Source organism: Bidens hawaiensis, unplaced genomic scaffold (genome assembly GCF_021521415.1).
Source record: "Bidens hawaiensis isolate Kalapana, Puna unplaced genomic scaffold, B.hawaiensis_p1.1 tig00000905_1, whole genome shotgun sequence".
NCBI lineage: Eukaryota > Viridiplantae > Streptophyta > Magnoliopsida > Asterales > Asteraceae > Bidens > Bidens hawaiensis.
In genome coordinates, this window is record NW_027491053.1 from 393,247 (window position 1) to 419,486 (window position 26,240).

Genomic DNA, 26,240 nt, shown 5'->3' on the forward strand with positions numbered 1-26,240 from the left:
TATGAATAACCCTTTATTCTTGTTTCAAGATTACCATTAATCTTAAGATTAGAAACCCGAGACAAAAGATCAAATAATACGGGAAAAAACTAAACTATCAAAGATTGTAAAACTTACATTCTTAAACCTTTAAGAGATGTAGTTGATGGTTGAAGAAGATGATGATGTTGATGCTAGACTTTCAAAGGGAAGATCCTCAAACGGAAGATACCCCGAGCCTCCAACACACACCGAGCTATGTTAGGGAGCTTGAACACGAGAAAAACGAGACCCGAACCTCTTCTTTTCTTGTCTTCGGCCGAACCAAAAGCAAGAGAGAAAAGTTATTGTATATATCTCTCCTTTTCTTGAAAGTATGTTGATGCTATTTTAAAATGAGATCATATCTCAATCAAATCCTTGGTTAGGTCTTGGTCAAGTAAGTCTTACTCAACCTACATCAACTCTTTACCAACTTTGACCAAGTGTATGGAGTGTATGTGACTCATGTTTTAAATGATATATATATTTTATACCTTATAAAATATATAAACACCCCTTCTTTTATAAACCATTTTATAAAAGAACACATGTTTAAATAATCATTCCAATAATAATTATTTGAATAAATAAATTAACCAATTAATTTATTTAACACTTTCAAGTAATTATTCAGAAACCCGATTTCTGAATGTGTCGTGTTCTGTATTTGTTTTATAGATCATATCTCAACAAATACATAATTGGTGTGTGTCTAACTCGTTATTGGGTATGACCCGACTTGGATCAAACACGACTAGCCACATTAACCTAATTATGTGTCTCGGGCATACGGTATTCCAACAATTGGTTCCTGTTCATGATTATAATGTTCAAATTTTGAACCAATTTTTTTAGTAAGTGTATCCTCTCCTCAAGACAAGGATTGTCTGTCTTAATTGCAATCGAAAATAAACGTGATTGAAACTTTTCACTTAAACATAGTACATCAATACTATTAAATCGCTCAATTGTAGTGCGATCACTAAGAACAAAACGATGTGATCCACTACAATTTTCCATTGTACAACGTTCGACTTTCCTGATTGTGAAGTAATTTCGAAGGATTTGGAATAAATATTTGAGATAGGGTTTGCTTATGAGAAACTGAATCCCCGGATGCATTAATAAAAGAGCGGCACACATTCATACCTGGAGTTGAATACCCCATTCAAGAATTGTTTTGGATCCAATCCATAGGAATCAATAGAAAAGGCAAATCTCTTATGATACACCAGATCCGGCTCGATTATTGCTAGAGTGAATAAATCTGTCATTTCTTGAAATCTCTCTTCTGATTCAAAATCGTAGTGTAACGTGTAGCCTCCCCTGTTCCGGTCATGGAATAGATGAAATAAATAAAAAAATGGGCTTTGATTGGATCTGTATTGGCGTTTAATGTTGCTGACTTTCTAGGTTAGCTATACTCCAAGTTGAGAACTAAGGTTTCAGTTTTATACTCATAATTTTTTGATGAAAATTAAGTTATAAGTGTGTATTTAAGGAAGAAGGAGGGAGCTGATGGTTTCAGCTGCATCATATATTATTGGCGCCGTGGTAACAACACTTGCACCTGGTTTTGCAATTATGGTGATCGGCCGCTTTATATACGGTATAGGAATCGGACTGGTAAGATACAAATCCATCTTCTGAATATATATTTATTAAAGTTAATAAATTATAACAAACTTATTTCTATCTAGGCAATGCACGCTGCTCCAATGTACATTGCTGAGACAGCTGCAAGTCAGATACGCGGTCGGTTAATATCCCTAAAAGAATTCTTTATCGTGATGGGAATGGTTGTAAGTAGTTCATCTTCTCTGAAGATCTTTTACACAACACGTTGACTTTGTTGTCCGTCTACCTTCAGATCAAAACGGTTAATAATATGTTTGTTTGATTGCAGTTAGGTTATGTGGTTGGTAGTCTTTTAGTTGAAATAAACTCTGGTTGGCGGTACATGTACGCGACTGCAATTCCTTTTGCGTTTATTATGGGAATCGGGATGTGGTGGTTACCAGCTTCACCAAGATGGATATTATTACGAGCGATTCAAGGAAAAGGTGACATGCAGGAATTAAGAGAATATGCCATTTATTGCTTAAGGCGGCTTAGAGGTGAAAATGTTGATAATAATTCAGCAACCCAAGAGGTTGAAGATATTTTGGCTGAATTATCTTATATCAGTGAGGAAGGTGAAGCTACAATAGGGGAAATGTTTCAAGGAAAATGCTTGAAAGCATTGATTATTGGTGCGGGTTTGGTTTTGTTTCAGCAGATAACTGGTCAACCTAGTGTACTTTACTATGCTGCATCAATTTTTCAGGTACTTAATTGTTCAAATTTGAAACTTGAATTTATAATTTTGTAAAACATGTTTCTGTAACTGAATTGTTGCATGTTTTATAGACAGCAGGGTTCTCTGCTGCCTCAGACGCTACACGGGCATCTATACTACTTGGGGTGTTAAAGGTAATGATAAAAGTTTAAAAGAAACATCGATATGTTAGTTTGTATAACACGTGTCTTATTTGATTTATGCTAGTTAATCATGACTGGTGTGGCTGTTTTGGTTGTTGACAAACTTGGGAGGAGACCATTGCTTCTCGGGGGCGTTTCTGGCATTGTAAATTCTAATTCTCATATTATTCTAAACTATTAGTTTAAAAACCTATTAAACAGCTAGTCACCTTTCTTTACATGTGCAAATATTGTTTGTTTTTATATTGTTTTGCAGGTAGTGGCATTGTTTCTCATGGGATCATTTTACACTTACCTCAGTAATGCGCCTGCAGTAGCTGTTGCTGCATTGCTGGTGTATGTTGGATGCTATCAGGTATAAGGGCACATTTGCCAAGTTGCATGGGTGACATTATGTACTACAAAAGTTATGTTATTTCAATAATAATATAGTTTCTTTAAATATAATGATTTAGGAGGTTCTATGCATTACAAATACAGATATGGATATTTCGACCTGTTTGACACATTTACATGTTTCATTTCAAAATAACCTATTTATAAGTAAAATGAGTTGGATTGGTGCCTAAATGTAGTATATAAATAAATTATTAAGAAAATAATTTGGTGCAGATATCTTTTGGTCCTATTGGTTGGTTGATGATATCTGAAATCTTTCCCTTACGTTTACGAGGGCGTGGATTGAGTATAGCGGTTCTTGTGAACTTTGGCGCCAATGCATTAGTCACATTTGCATTCTCTCCATTACAGGTACGTTTTCACTTCTGCTGTATCTTCACACACACACACACACACACACACACACACTTACACTTATTAGGATCCAATACAAATAAGTTTTATGGTGTGAAGTGTATGAATTGAAGGGAAAATTCACGCAGTGGCATTTTCGCAATTACCCTACGCTACAAAAAAATTGAACTAGAGTAATAACAATTGTGCTACTTGTAAACTGTAGCTAATCATCATTACTCTAGTTCAATTTTGTTATGCACCGTGCGTATTTTTTCTTCCCTTCGTACACCGAGAGCCATTTCTTACAATAAATACTTTTGCTTGTGGTTGCAGACGTTGCTAGGGGCTGGGATACTGTTCTTCATATTTGGAGTAATAGCAGTGGCGTCTCTGGTTTTCATCTTCTTCAAAGTGCCAGAAACTAAAGGGCTGACACTGGAGGAAATTGAGGCTAAACTCTTATAAGAAAAAAGAATGGGAATCTTGGTTTGGTATATAAATATGGCATACTCAACTCACTAATCATCATTATAAAAGTGTAAGATGCAACTTTGAAATTTACCAATATTGTTTATGACATTTATCTGTTTTATTTATTTATTAGTATTTGTATTATTATGATGTGGTTTTAGTTGGTGAATGTGTCCATCTCTCAACCAATCATTGGTTATTTTGTCATTCCATACTCCCATTTGGCTTATCTTGAAGGTCACATCAAGGGAAAGATTGCTTATGGGACACACACCTACCAAAACACACATATAATGATTTTTAGTAACTTCAAACACAAATAGGTATTTTTATATATATTTAGAGGCCAGTCTAAATTGACTTGGCATGAGAGGATTAGACATGATTTGTTAGACCTAAACCTCTATGAGGACATAGTTGAGGATAAGAATTCTTGGAGACGTATAATTAAAGTTAAGTACTTTTAAGAAGAAAGTAATATCTCAAGGCTTATCTTTTCCTTAATTTTGGCCACACGCTATTATGCTATTTTCTTTTTATATATTATGTATTTTTTTTGTTGTATTTTGTTCTTATTATTTCATTGTATTTTGTTCTTATTATTATTACTGCTGCTACTACTACTAAGTGTTATATTAATTATATTACTGTTGAACTTTAATTTCTTTTTATATTCTCTCATACATACGATATTTAGAGCTGAGGGTCTCTTTGGAAGCGACCTCTCTATTATATCTTTGGAAGCGACCTCTCTATTATATTGAGGATAGGATAGAGGTACGGTGTGTTTACATCCCATCCTTCCCACCTACATATCTTTGTTATTGGTAGGATTTCACTGGGTATGATTGATTGATAGATATTTTTTAAAATAAACTTAAAATGAAGAAACAAACACGAATTTGTTTTACATAGGTGAATAATGAACAAACATTTGCCAAGCTCTAGTCTCAGCATCTTGGAAAACAGATGTCCATAATACATGGTATAAGCCAAATCTTTTCTTTTTGTTTGATTCTTGTTAGTTTGAGGGGCTCTTTGACAGTATAATGTTGAATCTTTAAGTGGTTTGATTGATTAAGAGGTAGCATCTGAATCATTCTGCATGTCTCTGAAACTTAATTATTAAGAGGTTTCACGAGCCATTAAAAGATGTCACCAAATACATTTTACCTCTAACCAATTCAGAGGTAGCCTCTTAAAATCATTAAGAGGTTACCAAACAGCTCCAAAGTTGTGTTATATTTTATGTATGTATTGTTTATAGTCTATTATAATTTGTTGTATAAACGATACTATATTTTTTCACAAAATAAAATATTATCTTTATTTATGTTGTAAAAGAAAATGATAGTCGATTTTATATATATTATAAAAGAAAATGATTGGTCGATAGTATATCTGCTTGTTTCTTCCATGTTTGTGTGGGACAAGACCACAAGAGGATGAGTGTTGCCAACAAAAAGGTGGCATTTTTTCCACTACACTCATGTTTATGTTCTTGCTTCAAAGCAATTATATATCTAAATTTAGCAGTCTTTTTACTAAATAAAATGTATAGAAAAAACTAAAGTTTGTTTATTAAAGCTAAAGCCATGAATAGAATATCAAATCTTTAGACTATTGACATTGGACAATTAAAAATTAATCCATATATATGTGTTCTCTTTATCAAAACTTCCCAAACCACAATCACTAAGATCCGATCTTTAAAAATGGAGTATTTTTCAAGATTCATTGTGCTTCTAGTCTTTCTAGCAACACTTTCTCCCTTTTGTTCTTCAAACCAAATTCATGATAGCTTCTATGAATGTCTTTCTACATACTCCATAACCCAACTGCCCAAAATTTTTTACACCCCAAACAGTCCTTCTTTCACACCCCTTTTGAACTCGACCGCCTTAAATCTCCGCTGCATTGGCCCAAATGCACTGAAACCCGAGGCTATTTTCACCCCGTTAAGCGAAACCCATATCCAAAACGCAGTAATTTGTGCGAAGAAGAATAATATTCATCTTCGGTTTAGAAGTGGAGGGCATGATTATGAAGGAATCTCCTATACATCCGTTATGGACCCTCCGTATGTCCTTATCGACTTATCCAAACTTCGTGCCGTTTATGTTGACATTGAGGATGGTTTGGTTTGGGTTGAGGCTGGTGCAACCGTTGGTGAGCTTTATTTCCGAGTAGCGGAGAAAAGCAAGACTCATGGGGTCCCAGCCGGGCTATGCACGAGCCTAGGTGTCGGTGGTCACATCACGGGTGGTGCATACGGTCCCATGATGAGAAAGTTCGGACTCGGGGCTGATAATGCACTCGACGTAAAGTTAATTGACGCAAATGGTCGGATATTGGACCGGGAAGCCATGGGGGAGGATGTTTTTTGGGCTATCCGAGGAGGTGGTGGGGGCAGTTTCGGTGTCATAGTTTCCTGGAAACTAAAACTCGTACCAGTCCCAGAAACTGTCACAGTTTTTAACGTTGCACGTACGCTAGAACAAGGCGCGACCAAGATTCTTTACAAGTGGCAACAAGTTGCTGACAAACTTGATGAAGATCTTTTCATTAGGGTTATCATTCAACCTACAAACATCCCAAACACAAATAAAAGAACCATAATTACAATTTACAACGCACTATTTCTCGGTGATGTAAATAGACTTCAAGACATCATGAAACAAAGTTTTCCTGAATTGGGTATGAAGAAACAAGATTGCATTGAAATGAGTTGGTTGGAATCGGTCTTGTTCATCGCGGGCTACCCAAGATCCGTCCCCACCAGCGTCCTACTAGCCGGAAAACCGGCTTTCTTGAACTACTTCAAAGCAAAATCAGATTTTGTAAAAGACCCTATTCCAGAAAAGGGTTTAGAAGGAATCTGGCAAAGATTCTTGGAAGAAGATGGTCCCTTAACAATCTGGAACCCATATGGAGGCATGATGAGCAGGATTTCGGAATCATCAATCCCATTTCCTCATAGAAATGGGACGTTGTTCATGATTCAGTATTTGACAAGTTGGATGAGCCCTGAAGAAGATGTGACCAAGCATGTTGATTGGATTAGGAAGCTTTATAACTACATGGCTCAATATGTTTCGATGTTTCCAAGACAAGCTTATGCAAACTACAGAGATCTTGATCTTGGAATGAATGACAAAAATGGTGATGACACTAGTTTTGTCAAGGCAAGTTCTTGGGGAGCAAAGTATTTCAAAGACAACTTCAATAGGTTGGTCAAGATCAAGACTGAGTTTGATCCTGAAAACTTCTTCAAACATGAACAAAGCATACCTATTTTACCCTTGAGAAGTGAACTCCAACATTCAGAATTGTGAATATGGGAAAGGGTAAACAAGTAATTTACAATTAAGATGTTATTTGTTTTGTTTTACTTTTATGTTTCTGTGGGTGTGTGATAAACAAGCATGGGAACTACGTTGGAATTTATGTTCTAGTATAATATATTAATTTTATATTTATATGCAATTCTATGATAGAAAAGAAATACTAAACGGAAAAATCTTATAGAATAGTAACCAACCTTTAAAAGTGTTTTAATTATGTCACTGATGCATAATTTATCCAAATCGGGTCACTAAATCTTCAAATCAAGTCTCACCGATATTTTTGGGCATCAAGAAAGAAATGAAGGATAAGATGTGGGGGTCGGAATTTGCAATATATATAGTTAAATTTAAAAAAATTTAAAAAAATGTTAATTATATTAAAATTTAAAAATAAAGACTAAAATTCACGTCGCCACTTAGCGTCAACTTAAAAAAAAAGATAAAAGATTTCCTATGTGAAACAAAAAAGAAAAAGGCTAAAAAAACATGTTAAAATTTTTAATTTAATCAAACATGAAAGTTAAGTAAATTAATTGAAACACTTTTTAAAGTTTAGGGAACACTTTTGAAAGTTGGTTACTATTCTATGAAGTTGCCCCAAACTAAATATGTGAAGTATGTCTTAACTCTTAACTCGTAACTCTTAAGTTTGATCTGATTCGTTTGATTTATGCGAGTACTCATTTAAATCTTGTTATAATCTTTTAATGTATGTATACACATTCTGGGTCAAGTTATTTTACAAGGGGATGGAAATGAGAAGGATGAAAAAGATTCGTGGAAAACCCCTTCCAAAAAATTATTAAAAAATTAATAAAAAATCATAACTCAAAAAAAAAAAAAAAATGCTTCCCCCGTCTTCCTCGTTCTTAAAAAAAGGTCATAATAAAAATTATTGTGCCTTTTTATTTATCACTAGGTTATTGGCCCGTGAACGTCACATGTGAAAATATAGACAACAATTAAACTTTTGTTGAACCATCTTTCCACTCAACCAAAGCCCAATTAATGTTCTAAAAGTAAAGCATTATTTAACATACACAATTGGTTCCTGTTCATGATTATAATGTTCAAATTTTGAACCAATTTTTTTAGTAAGTGTATCCTCTCCTCAAGACAAGGATTGTCTGTCTTAATTGCAATCGAATATAAACGTGATTGAAACTTTTCACTTAAACATAGTACATCAATACTATTAAATCGCTCAATTGTAGTGCGATCACTAAGAACAAAACGATGTGATCCACTACAATTTTCCATTGTACAACGTTCGACTTTCCTGATTGTGAAGTAATTTCGAAGGATTTGGAATAAATATTTGAGATAGGGTTTGCTTATGAGAAACTGAATCCCCGGATGCATTAATAAAAGAGCGGCACACATTCATACCTGGAGTTGAATACCCCATTCAAGAATTGTTTTGGATCCAATCCATAGGAATCAATAGAAAAGGCAAATCTCTTATGATACACCAGATCCGGCTCGATTATTGATAGAGTGAATAAATCTGTCATTTCTTGAAATCTCTCTTCTGATTCAAAATCGTAGTGTAACGTGTAGCCTCCCCTGTTCCGGTCATGGAATAGATGAAATAAATAAAAAAATGGGCTTTGATTGGATCTGTATTGGCGTTTAATGTTGCTGACTTTCTAGGTTAGCTATACTCCAAGTTGAGAACTAAGGTTTCAGTTTTATACTCATAATTTTTTGATGAAAATTAAGTTATAAGTGTGTATTTAAGGAAGAAGGAGGGAGCTGATGGTTTCAGCTGCATCATATATTATTGGCGCCGTGGTAACAACACTTGCACCTGGTTTTGCAATTATGGTGATCGGCCGCTTTATATACGGTATAGGAATCGGACTGGTAAGATACAAATCCATCTTCTGAATATATATTTATTAAAGTTAATAAATTATAACAAACTTATTTCTATCTAGGCAATGCACGCTGCTCCAATGTACATTGCTGAGACAGCTGCAAGTCAGATACGCGGTCGGTTAATATCCCTCAAAGAATTCTTTATCGTGATGGGAATGGTTGTAAGTAGTTCATCTTCTCTGAAGATCTTTTACACAACACGTTGACTTTGTTGTCCGTCTACCTTCAGATCAAAACGGTTAATAATATGTTTGTTTGATTGCAGTTAGGTTATGTGGTTGGTAGTCTTTTAGTTGAAATAAACTCTGGTTGGCGGTACATGTACGTGACTGCAATTCCTTTTGCGTTTATTATGGGAATCGGGATGTGGTGGTTACCAGCTTCACCAAGATGGATATTATTACGAGCGATTCAAGGAAAAGGTGACATGCAGGAATTAAGAGAATATGCCATTTATTGCTTAAGGCGGCTTAGAGGTGAAAATGTTGATAATAATTCAGCAACCCAAGAGGTTGAAGATATTTTGGCTGAATTATCTTATATCAGTGAGGAAGGTGAAGCTACAATAGGGGAAATGTTTCAAGGAAAATGCTTGAAAGCATTGATTATTGGTGCGGGTTTGGTTTTGTTTCAGCAGATAGCTGGTCAACCTAGTGTACTTTACTATGCTGCATCAATTTTTCAGGTACTTAATTGTTCAAATTTGAAACTTGAATTTATAAGTTTGTAAAACATGTTTCTGTAACTGAATTGTTGCATGTTTTATAGACAGCAGGGTTCTCTGCTGCCTCAGACGCTACACGGGCATCTATACTACTTGGGGTGTTAAAGGTAATGATAAAATTTTAAAAGAGCGGCACACATTCATACCCCGGATGCATTAATAAAAGAGCGGCACACATTCATACCTGGAGTTGAATACCCAATTCAAGAATTGGTTTGGATCCAATCCATAGGAATCAATAGAAAAGTCAAATCTCTTATGATACACCAGATCCGGCTCGATTATTGATAGAGTGAATAAATCTGTCATTTCTTGAAATCTCTCTTCTGATTCAAAATCGTAGTGTAACGTGTAGCCTCCCCTGTTCCGGTCATGGAATAGATGAAATAAATAAAAAAATGGATTTTTGTTCAAGAATGAAATCTTGTTGGAACTGTCCATATCCGGTTCATCCTTCGGAACAATATCACATCCTGAATCTAATGAAATAGGATGAATTGAGATTGTATTTTGTAAATACGTAATTATCTTGAATAGATTAATTATTTCTTTATTTTCCAATCGCCTGAGAAAAGAAAGATCTTGTTGTTTCTTCAACAAGATTTAATGAAAAATAATAGAATAAACAACAATAAATATAATTAATAAATAAACAATATAATCATATAAAAAAGTAAATATTTTAAAATTTTACATTCCATCAAAAGTTATTTATAAACACAAGTAATATACAACTCATTTAAATAACACATTAAGACATCTACTCTCAACACTTTGACTACAAAAATTAATAAACTGAATGCAACCTATTTTGTGTAGATACATAAAGACCTCAAGGAGTGTCGTTATGAGAAACAAAGTCGTTTCGACTCGAATTGTTAATGCTCTAGAGGTCATAAAATAAGTTTAGGTGTGAAAAACTTATTGTGTAAGCACATTTAAAAAGATATAAACATATACAAATTTAGAAATTAAACAACTAAAAACTATATAAACAGATAAATGTAAATCTAAATGACATAGTAATAGCAAAATATAAGTTTCTTTATAGATTGAAAATATCACATTAGTTGTTCATTATAATAAATTATAGCGATATAAAAAAACCACCACGAAATCTCCAAAAAGATTCACCAATGGAATTGTTGGGACCAGGATTCTTGATTCCTGAGGATCAGCTATTTTTGGCAACTGTTCCCAGGATTAAGGATTCTCGATGGATCAAGGATCCTCAGCAGTCGACTTTAGTTATATTCTAATATATTTTTGCAGGTTAAACAAGTGCTTACCAGAAAGCCTACTTTTATGGAGAGCATATTTTACCAGGTCTTCCTTGCTGTCCACGCTCCTAAATGGTCAACATGAAAGAGTAAACGAACGTGGCCGGATTTATAGGAGTTAGTTAGTATACGTTATCTTCCTTTGTATTTATATATTTAAAAAAATGCTGATCATAACTGTTGGGACTGAGATCTTTTATCCTGGAAGATCAATTATCGTCAGCGCTCGTAAATGTCTGCTGCCAGGACCAAGGATCCAGTACGGTTCAAGGATCCTTAACAGCTATCTCCGAAAATATTTCTATCTTATGTGCAGGTGATTGATTTTGTCAATTACGTGTCCTACATTCGTGGAAGCCGCATTTACCGAGTCTTTACACACGTTTTCTCCATTTTGCAACGGCCAAGAGAAGATATGGAAGATTACAACCGGATTTTTAGCATAATTAGTTACTAGTCATTTGTATTTCCTTCTATATATACTGAACAAAGCTAGAAAACACACACAACACATAACATACGAGAATGGCTTACTTAGAACTTTCTACACATCTTTGTATTCATTTCTAGCTGAAGTTCATCACTTGTAATCATGATTTTCATTGATAATATAGTTGGTAGTGATAGTTTTCACTACCCAAGGTTTTTATGCCGACGGGATACTAGTTACCAAGGGATTTTCCTCGTATAAATCTCGTTGTCCAACCTTTACAATTACTACTTTGATTATTTTGTTCATACAAGCACCAATCCTCACATACAAATTTGGTTACGTGATCCTTAGACTGATTTTTGACCAAAACAATTTGGCACCCACCGTGGGGCTGTTGGTGCTTTAATCACAAAAAAATCCATACCTTTATTCAATCCCTACAATCACTCTTTCAATGGTCTTTCAAGGAATAACCATTCCCACAACCGCTGCTTCAAGTGTCCCGGCTCAAGTGACTTTACCACCGCTACCTGGCACTACGAAGCCACAAAAACCTATAACAGTCGCTCGGAAGAAGGAGACTGCTGTCTTCTCTGAATCAAAATCCAGTACTGTCTCCCAAACGATAACGGCTAACAATGATGTTTCTGTTTTGTGTTCACAGATGAAGAGTTATATGGAGCAGCAAAACAAGACCAACCAGAGGATCCTCTACGAGATCGAGGAAATCAAGAGGACCAAGAAGGCTACTGAAAACACAAGCCCCATTATGCCGAGGATGCTTGATTTCAGCACTCCGGATTTCCCGGATCAAAGGCGTCCAACATCCACTTGTCCTCAGCAAGGATCCTCGGACCTTCCTCAACAAAGATTCTCTGACCAATACTCTTAAGGATCCTCTATCCTTCAACAAGGTTCATTAGGTCAACCCTTAAGATCCTTCAATCACCATTTGCAAGGATCCTCAAAATTCCAATCTGGACCCTTAGGATTCCGTCAAGGATCCTCCACCCAACAACTTCAAGGATCCTCAGTCTTTCAACCAGGATCCTTGGGTTTCCAAACAGAATCCATCATCCATCAGCATCCAGAATCCTACTATCCTTATGGAAAAGAACCTGTGAAGGAACCCAGGTCCAGGCCATTGGAGGTCCAAGAAGGCGACTTCATACCCATGCAAACCGTTGCTCCTACCGGACCAACTGTTGAGGCTAAAACAGTGTACCCCGGACGTAGCTATGGAGCTAGATCTTTCGATCACACAAGAGGTAACATTTATGATAATCTATCTTTTGGCACTAATCATGGTGGTATGCAGGATACTGGAATCAATCAAAAATAGCCCGTGAGATACAAAAGCTCAAGGATATGATATCGAGTGTACTAGGAGTCATCAAACCATTCCCGAAGTACCAGAAGGAAGCCTAACATATCCAGGTTTGCTCCACCAATTTGCGATGCTGAGATACCAAAGCGCTTTACTGCCCCTAGTATGAAGTTATATGATGGGTCCACGGATCCTGAGGAACATGTAGCCTTATATCGTGAAAGAATGGAAATCAACCCGATCCCAGATAGGTTGAAGGAAGCTTGCCTGTGTAAGGGCTTTGGCTCAACCCTCACTGGATCCGCCCTTAAATGGCTGCGAAGACTTCCTCCTTACTCTATTAATTCCTTTTCCCATTTGATTAATCTGTTTAATAGTCAATTTTCATGCAGTAGATCTTTTGAAAAATTGACTAGTGATTTATATAGAGTTGTCCAACCTCGTGAGGAACCTCTTAGGCAGTTCCTTACAAGGTTCGGAAGAGAGGCTTTGGAAATTCCAAATTTGGATGTCCCGACAGCTGTTGAGGCATTCAAAATGGGATTACAAAAGGACTCTCCATTTTATCAAGATCTTGTGATGACCCCTTGCAGAAATTTATATGAAGTGCGAAACATAGCTTTAAGATTCATCAGGTTGGAGGAGGATCAAAGAATACAAGATCAACTAAGCACTCCGGTGAAAAAGGAGTCTCAAGACAAGAAGCAAGGACCCTATTTCAGGAACAACAACTCTAAGCCATACAATAAACCAAATGGCCAGAAGATCAATACTGTAGAAGAGGAGGAGGACGATGAAGATTGTCCAAGAATATCTGATTATTGCTTCTCCGTAGATATGGGAGGAGTGATACTTGCTGTCAGGAACTTGGGCGACAAAGCAAGATGGCCAAGAAAAAACGAGAAGGCACCACCCCCCAAAGACAAATCAAAATGGTGCGCCTTTCACGAAGACTTCGGCAATATGACAGAGGATTGCATGGCCTTGAGAAAGGAGATAAGCTACCTCCTCAGTAAGGGTCACCTTAAGGAGCTGTTCGGGAGAAAAAAATCAGGACCCATGATCCTGAGCCAGTTCCGGAAAAGGCTACTCCACCTCCCCCAGACGCTCAAGTCATCAACATGATCTTTGGAGGATCTGATATATGCGGAACCTCTTATTCAGCTGCAAAGAAATACGCCAAAGAATGCAAATTAGAGAACGGTGAAAGGCTGATCAAGACTTCAACAACAACTGAACAAAGAGTTATCTCCTTCGATGAAGAGAATTGAGTCAATGTTCAGGATCCTCATCATGACGGTTTAGTCATTACTTTATTTATCTCTAACCATTATGTTCGCAGGATCCTCATTGATGGTGGAAGCTTGGTCAACATTATCTAGTTAGAAGTTCTCAAAAGGATGAATATTCCTGAATCGGAGATTGTTCCTAGATCCTCGGTTCTTGTGGGATTCAGAGGAGAAACGAAGAATACAGTGGGGGACATCAAATTACCCATATATATAGAGGGAGTAAATTCTGTTCAAAAATTTTGTGTTATAGATTCATTATCTTGTTGCAATGTTATTCTTGGTAGGCCATGGATACACGAAATGAAGGCTGTTCCCTCTACCTATCACCAGTGTGTAAAACTCCCTACCCCATGGGGAATAGCAAAGATCGAGAGCAACCAGCAAGATGCTAAAGACTGCTACACTTCTTCAATGAAGCCTACAAAAAAGCTGAGAGAAGCATAGCAATTACAGAAAGCGAGAAGAAACGTCATGGAGACTAGGGAACAAGACTCTAATGAAGTGGTCTTGCATCCAAAGGATCCTGACGGCAAACTCCTAATAGGTGTTGAAATATAAGAGTCCATTGAGAAGGATCTAGTATCCTTCTTAAACCAAAGAAAGTCGACCTTCGCGTGGAAGCACGAAGATATGACAAGTATTTCTAAAGATGTAATAACCCATAAACTTGGAATTGATCCTTCTTTCAGGCCTATTCACCAAAAGAGAAGGAAATTCACTCCTGAAACAAATGCGATTATCCAAGAAGAGGTACAGAAACTACTGAAGGCAGGTATGATTAGGGAAGTAAAATATCCAAAATGGTTAGCCAATGTGGTTGTAGTTCAAAAGAAAAACGGAAAGTGGAGGGTATGTGTCGATTTTATTGATTTAAATAAGGCATGTCCCAAGGATCCTTTCCCTCTTCCCCACATTGACTCCATGGTGGATGCTACCGCAGGGCACGAAATGTTAACCTTTATGGATGCTTCATTAGGATTTCAACAAATCAAGATGGAACCATCTGATCAAGAGGATACAACATTTATAACCCCTACGGGCATATATTCTTATATTGCTATGCCGTTTGGTCTTAGAAATGCAGGTGCTACATATCAAAGACTAGTCAATATGATGTTCAAGAACAATTGGGAGACACCATGGAAGTCTATATTGACGACATGGTGGTAAAATCAAAGAAGGCGGAGAACCACCTTAAGGATTTGGAAGTAGCTTTTGACATCCTTGACAAATACAACATGAAGCTAAATCCCGCTAAATGTGTATTTGGTGTCAAAGCCGGAAAATTCCTGGGGTATTTGGTAACCAAAAGGGGGATAGAAGCAAGTCCGAAGCAAATCCAAGCCATCTTAAACCTCAAATGTCCAACAAATGTTAAAGAGGTACAAAGACTAACAAGAAGAGTGGCAGCACTTAACAGGTTCATATCGAAATCTTCAGAAAGATGTAAAGATTTTTATGACATCCTGAGTAAAAACAAGAAATTCGAGTGGACGGAGAAACATGAATCTGCTCTCACTGCTCTGAAGGATTACTTATCGTGAGCCCCTGCTTTGATGAAGCCTGTGAATGGAGAACCATTGATCCTTTATCTAGTCGTTTCCCTAACCGCCTTAAGTGTAGTCTTGGTAAAGGATCACGAAGGCAACCAACACCCTGTTTATTATGTAAGTAAAAGTCTCCTCGATACCAAATCTAGGTACTCTCATTTGGAAAAACTTATTCTTGCTCTAATCATGGCTTCAACTAAGTTAAGACATTATTTTGAAACTCATACTATTGTTGTAAAAACTAATTATCCCATAAAAAATGTCCTTATGTCGGGTAGAATGGCCAAATGGGCTGTAAAATTAAGTGCATATGATATTCAATATGAGTCTAGAAATGCGATTAAGTCACAGGCACTAGCAGACTTTGTGGATGATTTCAGTAGTGACATAGAAGAACAAGCCAAGCTTGAAGTTCAACAGCTTGAAGAGACCAAGGATCCTTGGACACTCTTCACTGATGGTGCCTCAAGTGTTAAAGGAACAGGATTAGGAATACTACTAAAATCGCCACAGGGGACATAATACCCCAATCCATAGCTTGTGAATTCCAGGCCACTAACAATGAAGCAGAATACGAGGCACTTATTGCAGGTATACAACTAGCCAAAGGTATGAGAATCAGGTACCTTCAGATTTTTGTAGATTCGTTATTAATTGCTAATCACTTTAATGGCTCATATGCAGTCAAAGGTGAGAAATTAATTAAATATTTAGCTATAGTAAAGGATCTCGCAGGATCCTTCGATTATTTTACAATTACGCAGGTACCAAGAGAAGAAAATGCTAGGGCTGATGCCATAGCAAACCTGGCTTTAGTCTTAAAGCTCCCAGAGGACATAAAAATCTCTATCATTCACGTCCTATCCCCTGCAATTGAGGAATGCCAAGCAATGGAAATAGATGGGATTCAACACACGGATCCTAAGGATCATTCTCTTGATCACTCATCCTGGATTCTTCCGATAATGAAGTATATTCAAGATGGAGAAATCCCAAAAGAAGAGAACCCCAAAGCTTTTAAGGCCAAGGTATCACAATATACTATTGTACATAATATGCTATATAAGAAATCCCTTGCAGGTCCATATTTAAGGTGCATCGAAGGATCTGAGATCCAAGAAATCTTGAAGGATTTCCATGAAGGAGATTGTGGCAATCATACAGGGGCAGAGCATTATTGGTCAGGATTCTAAGAACTGGATACTTCTGGCCGACTATGAAAAAGGATGCTATGGAATACTCCAGGAAGTGTGATGATTGTCAGAGGCACGACAACATTCTACATCAATCGGCAGAACCCTTATACCCTGTTGTCTCTTCATGGCCATTCATGAAATGGGGAATGGACATAGTGGGTAAACTCCCTACGGCTCCAGGAGAAAAGGTCTTCATGTTAGCAATGACAGACTATTTCTCTAAATGGATTGAAGCTGAGGATTTTCCTCAAGTTAGGGAAAAGGAAGTTATATCCTTTATCAAACGTAACATTATAACTAGATTTGGAATTCCTTATGAAATTATATGTGATAATTGTTCCTAATTTATTGGGAAAAGAACTACTAACTTTTGTAACAGTTGGGGAATCAAGATGATCACTTTGACACCAGTCCATCCACAAGCGAATGGCCAAGCAGAATCAAGTAACAAGATCATCATCAACAATCTGAAGAAAAAGCTTGGAGCAAAGAAAGGTAAATGGGCTGAAGAACTACCCTATGTGCTTTGGGCAGATAGGACTAATCCAAAGAATGCCACAGGACAGACGCCGTTCTCACTAGTCTTTGGAGCTGAAGCAGTGATCCCCACAGAAATGGTGTATCCATCAGCCAGAACAAGCATCCTTGATCCTCAGAGAAATGACAAAAAATCTTGTCCAAGATCTAGATATTGTGGAAGAGCTTAGAGACCAAGCAAGATTCAGGATGGCCGCCTACCAAAAAAAAGATGGCTGGCGCATACAACAAGAATATCAGAATTAGAAGATTTGAAGTTGGAGATTTAGTCCTTCGAAAGGCATTCCAGAATACAACTAATCCCGCTGACGGGAAGTTAGCACCGAAATGGGAAGGCCCTTATTTAATTGATGTGGAAGCTGGAAAGGGGGTATATCGTTTGATGAATATGGAAGGAAATACGCTCCCAAGGGCTTGGAATGCGATTCATCTTAAAAAATATTTTTGTTGATCAGGATCCTGGATCCTAATCATTTACCTCAGCCCATTACTAGGTAAAATTTTACTTTATGTTTATATTTATTATGTTAGATTCTTGTTTTGTCAAATATGTCAATTTGCAGAGATGCTGAGCAATAGGGCCCTCAAGTGGAAAAAACGGGTTGGCCAACTCTCTCCTAAGTTTAATCGGCCTTGTCGCCGGATTTATAAGGTTTTCACCTTATCTCCCGAATTGGGGTTTCTACACCCTCGCCTGGAGCGCACGATTATCCGGGTATAATTGGAGGCTGTGGGACCAGTGCACTATACATGGATAACAATTTCATGGCTAAAAATTATATCTTGGATCCTACGAATTAAATGGTAGACGTACCATATACACATGTTAAGGTCATCGCCGGGTTAGGCTCGTCACCGCATATATTGGGCCAACGCAAGGATTGGCTCGTCGCTCGTAAATGTTGGGCTTGTCCCCACGTCTTATTGGGCTTGTCCCCACGTTATATTGGGCTTGTCCCCACGTTTTATTGGGCTTGTCCCCACGTTATATTGGGCTTGTCCCCACGTTTTATTGGGCTGGTCCCCAAGATAGTTGGATTTGAATCCAACTTTTCTAACTATTATGTTTCCTTTTAATTTTTTGTTCTAACAGGTAAATAATACAAGAAGAAAAATTCCAAGAATAAAGGATCCTATATTCTAGCAACACAGATGATAAGGCAGAAATCAAAAGAGTTATATTAATATAAGCAAAAGTTGATCCGAACTTCACTAGCAAAACGTGGACCGTCCACCCAGATCAAGCTAAGTTAGAGTTATCACATATCCATGCATAAATTTAAAAGACAAAAACGGTTAAGGTTTCATCCCCATAAAGCTAAGGATCCCTCCACCCTAACCAACTTTGATGATTGTCTTAAGGATCATTGATCGGCCTTGTCTTTGTGTCCTTCATCACCCATTACCTTCACTTACTCCTTAGCCACACCTCTGTCACCCACACCTTGGCCTGCTCCGTAACCTCCACCACCTGCTCCTGAGCTCGGATGTCCGCGAAGGCCAACTTGTCCTTCAGAGCTTCCTTCTCCACCTGAAGTGCTGCATTGAGCTTGTCTTTCAGAGTTATGCCAGTACGGATCCTTACCTCCGAAAGCTGGTCAAACACATGTTGGGCACTGTGGACTTCCACATCAGGGTCCTTCTTTCTCTTCACGGTGTCCTTGGATTAAGTCATCATAATCTTTGGCAGTACAAGGCTAGAGCTCTTCATGGGCTTCTTCTCAGAGGACCGAGATGAAATGAGGCTATCAACATCCTCTAACTGGAACTGACCCAGCAGATTCTTGGAAGGCTTGGATGATGACTTCTGTGCATCTGCCCGAAAAAAGATAAGCCCTTTATAATTTATTGTTTTTCCTTATTTTTACCGAGTTTATGATTAAGGAATGAATTCTAACTTACTGAACATGGTTTCTAAAGAGCTTGCAGTTTTCTCGGCTGAATCACCCAATTCTTCACCAACAATCTTAATGGTTCGGTTAAAAGGATCCAAAGACAGAAACGCCTTTGTCTTCTCAACACCGTCTGGGTCGACGGCAAAATCTGAAAAGTTGGACACTGCATAAAGAGCAACAGGATTATGATTAATCAATCACTAATAGAAGGATCACATATCCTCTGGTTCCGCCATCTTACCCTTGAGGATCCAGCAGTTTGGCAACATATTCCCATTTGGCATAGAGTATTTCAGGACAAAGAAGAACTGATTTTTCCAACTCAGATTTCTTGGGATAAACATGACAGCTGTTATCCATTCACACCTATCATGTTTGGGGGCAATTGTTGGGACCAGGATTCTTGATCCTTGAGGATCAGCTATTTTTGGCAACTGTTTCCAGGATTAAGGATTCTCGATGGATCAAGGATCCTCAGCAGTCGACTTCAGTTATATTCTAATCTATTTTTGCAGGTTAAACACGTGCTTACCAGAAAGCCTACTTTTATGGAGAGCATATTTTACCAGGTCTTCCTTGCTGTCCACGCTCCTAAATGGTCAACATGAAAGAGTAAACGAACATGGCCGGATTTATAGGAGTTACTTAGTAGACGTTATCTTCCTTTGTATTTATATATTAAAAAAAGGCTGATCATAACTGTTGGGTCCGAGATCTTTTATTCTGGAAGATCAATTATCCTCAGCGCTCGTAAATGTCTGCTGCCAGGACCAAGGATCCAGTACGATTCAAGGATCCTTAACAGCTATCTCTGAAAATATTTCTATCTTATGTGCAGGTGATTGATTTTGTCAATTACGTGTCCTACATTCGTGGAAGCCGCATTTACCGAGTCTTTACACACGTTTTCTCCATTTTGCAACGACCAAGAGAAGATATGGAAGATTACAACCGGATTTTTAGCATAATTAGTTACTAGTCATTTGTATTTCCTTCTATATATACTGAACAAAGATAGAAAACACACACAACACATAACATACGAGAATGGCTTACTTAGAACTTTCTACACATCTTTGTATTCATTTCTAGCTGAAGTTCATCACTTGTAATCATGATTTTCATTGATAATATAGTTGGTAGTGATAGTTTTCACTACCCGAGGTTTTTATGCCGGCGGGATACTAGTTACCAAGGGCTTTTCCTCATATAAATCTCGTTGTGCAACCTTTGCAATTACTACTTTGATTATTTTGTTCATACAAGCACCAATCCTCACATAAAATTTGGTTACGTGATCTTTAGACTGATTTTTGACCAAAACAGGAATGTTGATATGTATCGTGTGTGCAGAATGTCCAACTGCAAGAACAACGTATTGCATCAAATCTCAGTTTCTCCCTACTAAACTATCATGACTTGAATCAAATAGATTCACTCCAACAATATGACCATTTCTTACTATCAAATCCCATTTTCTCCTTACTAAATTGTTAGCTCCACTTGAATCAAATACATTGACACAACATGACCATTTCCTATAATCAGCTCATCAACCCTTGTTTCAAATCTAATGTTAACATTGAAATACCAAAAAAAAAAAATAATAATAAAAAATAAAAAATAGTAAACTCATTAATTAAAAGATAGAAAATTGCAGGTTCCTTTTTTAACAAAATATGGACGTGAAAGAAGTTTATTCACCCCATATCTTGCAAAAACCAATTATTACCATGAGTCCAAGCAAAACAATATGATAATACTATGCTGGAGGTTAACATTATATTCATAATAATAGTATATTCATATATTCTTATATTATTAGTAATAAAGATGAATACAAAACACTTACAATCACGTTTGTAATAGCTTCTGAGATGAATTGAAAAGGAGTGGTGTGTTATTTCAAGCATATATAGAAGGTATGAAAAGTGTAATTTGCGAAAGTTTGATTAATATGGAAAGCATTAACAACATTTTTTCATTCGATGTATAAAAGCTGTAGCTGTGTTATTCACAAATATAGCACTTGTAAAGAAAATTAGTCCGAGATTTAAGCCATTTTAAGTGAAGGTTGAAAAACTTTTGTATTTCTTATATGGACATAAAAAACATTTGGAAATGCCAAACCGATATTTTAACTTGTTGATGTTTTAAAGTAAAGCAGTCTATCTAATAAATTACAATTAGTTATTTCCAAAGATATGAAGTTGACCGATTGTGTAAGAGCACAAAAATGTTTGAATCTTAATGTATTTGTTATATGTATATAAAAATATAATTGAAAATTTAAATCATAAGTTTATTAAAGTTGGTGTTATATTATTTGTTAATGTTAGTGTTAATGTAATATATAACCACTTTCATATGATATTTAACTATATATATAACATATAATTATTATAGGGTAACGATCCTAAGAGAACCATTGACAAATTAAGAACTTTGAGAATCATTTTGAACCACTAAAAAAAAACCTCTACAAAATATTTAAAAAATTATAAAAACAAAAAAACAAAAATTTTAAAAAAGTAAACAAACCAAAATTCTTATATTTCATTCCGGTTTCATTAAAAAAATGGATTTTTTTTCTTTTTAATTCGTATTATACCTATATACATATGTATACTTTCATTTAATCTCTAGTTACGTAATGTACACAAATGTACATTATCATTTACCTTAAATTATACATATGTGTATAGGAAAAAAAATATGTGTGTACATATATGTATAATTTAACTAAACTGAGATTTTTTTAAGAAACCGGGATGATAATAAGAAATTTGGTTTTTTTACTTTTTTTATTTTTGTGTTTTTTTTTTGTTTTATGATTTTTTTTTTATTTTTGGGTTTTTTTGTGGTCCAAAATAGTTCTCATAGTTCTCAATTCCCAAAAAGTTCTCACATGATCCTTATCCAATTATTATGAACTAACTATATAGTGAACATAATTATATTATGAATACATACTAAATGTTCATATATAATGTAACACAACCTCACTAATAGACTGATGATTGAACTGCAAAGATGTAAAGTAGCGTGAGCATAATTGTAACACCCCGGCTAAAGCGTGTCAGGACTGTGAATTGGGTGAAACCTTCTAAAGGTTGACAAGAACACACCGACTCTGTAACCCAAAGGCCTGTTGAATATCCCGGCAGAATCAGGATATCCAAAGAGTGGGAACAAAGGAGTGAAAATAACAAACACGAAACAATAGAAAATGATCAGTAAGAGCACATTCAAAGACAAGGATTCACTATATTAAATGAGTCATTAATGAAACAGTGAAAGGAATGTTTAGGGTTTCGTGTATGACGGCGGCGGTGGCTATACTAGGAAACAAATAGAATATTCCTTTAGAATTTTTCTCTTATTCTGTGTGTGCCAACGTCCGTGCCCTAAAATGGTAACCTAGTACCTTATTTATAGACCCTGGCATTCCTTCTAGAAGTTCCTAATCATTACATAATGAAATACAAAATAATACAAGTGTTGAGTCCTCGAGCAAGGTAACAATCTTGCTTGAGCAAACTCACGATGCTAGATATACTCGATGAATGTCCTCGAGCATACTTTACTTAGAATATCTTCAGTGAAGATATTCCCTTCCAGCAAGCTTCATTCCTCTTGACTAATCCACATGCTTTGCTGGAACTAGTCCATCGAGCAAGCTCATTCTTCTTGATGTCTTCAGTCTTCTTATTCAGCAATCTTTAGCATGCTCGGATGTAAATCTTGCTCGGGGAACTGAACTGTGCTTAAAGTCCTTGCTTTGATCATGTGACATCTTCTTATTGCATCCATGCTTGTCCCCATGTGCTCGATCATCCTGTGTTCGTAACACTTGGTTTAAACTTGTATGATCAAGTTGTTTGCTCGATTGGCAATCCATGCTTGATAGAAGAATACTCTTGCTCGAAGCCTTAACACTTAGAAGAATCAACCATTTAAGGTTCTAAAAACCTTGCTCGAAGTAGTAAAACCATGCTCGATCGTCTAGGCTTGCTCGAAGTCCATACTTAGCCATTTTCCGAGGAGGTTGAGAAGATTCCAATCTTCCTTATCAAAAATCCAACTCAAAAATCTCCCCCTAGATTGGAACAAGCTCAGATGCACCAAAACATACCTGCATAGAGTTACACATGTATCAGATATCAAAGATATATCATTTAAGAACATGTCATTTCATTACATAAGTAGGAATTCTGCCTCTTGGGCATTACACATTAAGGTCTTTACATCAATTTCAACTTAAACAAGAATTACAAGATAAACAGAAACAAAAACTAATCATCATTTATCCTTTTTCTGCTATCTTCTCCTCCTGCTCCTTGTATCAGATATTTCTTTCATTCTTTTGACGAGGGCTGCCTTTTGTTTAATCATGTCGAGTTTCACAGCATCAGAGGAGTCAAATGGAAATCTAGCATCAATTAAGTCTTGTAGATCTCGAGGGTGCATGAATTTAAGATCCTCATCATTTCTTATCACGGCTATGGATATACCAGACTCATTTCTCAATGAAATTGAATCATTGTGCTGATTGTAAGAGATGTATGTAATTCTCCCATATTGTTGCACCAAAGAGTTTGGATCTTGCATTTCATCTCTCATAGCCAAGCACTCTTTTAACGTCTTCCTTTTACCATGTGAGCTGCTTGCTTGAGACTTTCTTTTCTTTATTTTAAAGTGGGAGAGTTCTGAGATATGCACTTCATTAATCCTTTTGTTTCTTTTCTCCTTCTCTTCCTGGCTTCGTATCTCTTTTCTCTTCTGTTGCAAGAATGGGAATCCCTTCTCTGATTGTTCTTTTATAAACTTTGAGAGATCATTTCTTTGTGGCCCTGCTAGTTGGCTTCTGTTTTGATTATCATGAAGGTCCATTTTGGCCATTTTCTTCAGCTGTTCCACTGAGAATTTCTCAAATCATCTCTGAAAATGACTAGAGTTTCTTCATTATCTTCAGTAACAACCCTCAAGGTCTTGGATCTTTTGTCGAAAAAGAGATGTGTGGGAAAATTTAAGTTTCTCGGTTGCTCAGGCCTCACAATCTCAAACCTTGGGGTTCGGCTCGAGCTTCCTTGTGTCTTTGTCTTTATTTGATGCAACCCAGCCTCTTCATACCACTTTCTGATTGTCTCATCTGTTTGTACGATTAGCCTTGACATTTTTGCTCCCTTTTTATGTAGAGCACTCATCATTTCTGCTCGAACTTCTTCTTCGGCTCTCTTCTTCGCTTCCTGCAATTTTCTTTGAGTTTCAAGATACAATTTCTGCTCTCTATTGTATATTTCCATTAATTGCTCATGAGGCATATTTTGAAACTGTTCTTCGGTCATTCCTTTCTCCGTAACAATTTTCTTCAGTATTTGTACCCTTTGACGGTATTCAAACCACTTTTTCACTTCTTCTTCTTTCTTCCTCGACTCATCTCTCTCCTTCTGCAATCTCATCTTTAGCTCCTGTTCTCTCATGTATTGTTCTTGACTTTTCTGATCTTTGTGAGAGTCTTTTACTAGTTGAATTTTTCTTTTAAGTTCTTCAGGCTAAAGATTTATCAAGGACTCATAGCTGTAGCCATATAGTTGAAGAAACTTGATATCATTATGTTTAGCTTTTAATGCTTCATAATTTGTTTCATCACTGGCTTTCTTTTCAATTCTTCTTTTGCTACTGTCCGACTCTTTTAACACCTTTTCTCCCTCTACCTTCTTCTTCTTTGATACCTTTTTCACATAATCTGAGATGTCATCTACAAGAGCATTCCTGTATAGTCTATCTATTGTGTCAAAAGATTGTAAGTTCAGGAATTCAGACTTGTGACTGGCTTTAATCAGAGATTCCCTTTTTGATTTTCTCATTCTCCACCCATCAGCTTCTTCGGCTATGTCTTTTTTTGATAGTTTTAGAAGGTACTTTAAGTCATAGTCCAAACTAATCAAGTAATCTCTATCTTCATTTTCTTTTTCAACGTCTTTCATTTCTTCTTCACTATCAATAGTTTCATCAAGGTTATGGAGTGCCCCAATCATTGGATCTTCATTTCTTGTAGATTGAGCTCTCTTCCTTTCTTCAGTATTTTCCAATCTCCTCTTGTACACCATTACCTTTACAGATTTTTGCCCTTTTGATTTGGGTGTTTCAATCTCAGCTGTTTCTTTTCTTTTTAGAGATGATTGAGATGGAGTGGGTGTGTTAGGTTGTGTCACTTCAATTTCTGGCTCTTCAAGTATAATTTCTTCATCAACTGATTCAGAGGTCTAGATCCTTCATCACTGATTTCTTCTGATTCCTGATCATCTTTATCACAAATTTCATCTATTACTGGCTCAGGCTTGTCTTTTAGCAGCAGTTGGCTTTTCTTCCAGTGTTCCTGTCGTTGTTCTTCATGAGCTCTCCTGGCTGCATCCACAATTTCTGGTCTGAACTCATCAGGATGTAGGAGAATGTCAAAATGTGTTCTGAGCATAACTAACTGAGCAATGAATTTGACATATACATTCCATGGCATCCTTGGTCCCTCATCCTTCTCAGGTTCTTCTCTTAATCCCAGACCAGTCTCTTGTTCTTTATTAGTTTCCATTTCAGTGTTGACATGTTCAGTTTCAGGTAGTTCAGTTTCAGTCACCATAGGCTCTTCATGTTCACTCGTCATTGGTTCTTTAGTCAATGCGTGCTCTTGTTCATCAACATTCAAAATTTCTTTGAGAGCTTCAAGTGTAGCCTTAATGGCATCATCTGCCTCTTTCCTCATCCTCTCATCCTCCTCTTCCTTCTCTTTCATCTTTATCAGTGCTTCAAGCACTTCCTGAGGAATTTCCTCCTCTTCTTCTCGATCCATAGAGTCTAATTCTTCATTCATCATTCTTATAGCAGTTTTTACTGACTCAACTTCAGCTATGTCTGGATCAATCACATTGTCTTTTAATAGTATTTCATCACCAGATTGAACTTTGTTTTGGGGCAGGGGATGTAAATCATCATCTGTAAAAGCAATCCCTTTTCCCTTTTCTTTTCTTTTCAATTTATCCTCTTCAGTCTCAACTTCATTTTCACTCTCC

The 26,240-nt window shown here is 36.6% G+C and overlaps 2 protein-coding genes and 1 pseudogene across 2 annotated transcripts; all 3 read left to right on the forward strand.

Annotated features, from left to right (window-relative positions):
- Positions 1-1,392: 1,392 nt before the first annotated feature.
- LOC143547291 (D-xylose-proton symporter-like 2) lies at positions 1,393-3,982 on the forward strand. Its single transcript, XM_077038753.1, has 9 exons — positions 1,393-1,434; positions 1,523-1,647; positions 1,722-1,823; positions 1,928-2,347; positions 2,431-2,493; positions 2,567-2,647; positions 2,759-2,857; positions 3,115-3,252; positions 3,571-3,982. Exons 2-9 carry the CDS (start codon positions 1,540-1,542, stop codon positions 3,700-3,702), a joined length of 1,143 nt encoding a protein of 380 aa, XP_076894868.1. The 5' UTR covers positions 1,393-1,434; positions 1,523-1,539; the 3' UTR covers positions 3,703-3,982.
- Positions 3,983-5,415: 1,433 nt separating this feature from the next.
- On the forward strand, positions 5,416-7,052 carry LOC143547302 (monolignol oxidoreductase AtBBE-like 15 pseudogene; annotated as a pseudogene).
- Positions 7,053-8,666: 1,614 nt separating this feature from the next.
- On the forward strand, positions 8,667-9,785 carry LOC143547705 (D-xylose-proton symporter-like 2). Its single transcript, XM_077039068.1, has 5 exons — positions 8,667-8,708; positions 8,797-8,921; positions 8,996-9,097; positions 9,202-9,621; positions 9,705-9,785. Exons 2-5 carry the CDS (start codon positions 8,814-8,816, stop codon positions 9,783-9,785), a joined length of 711 nt encoding a protein of 236 aa, XP_076895183.1. The 5' UTR covers positions 8,667-8,708; positions 8,797-8,813.
- The last annotated feature ends 16,455 nt before the right edge of the window (positions 9,786-26,240 follow it).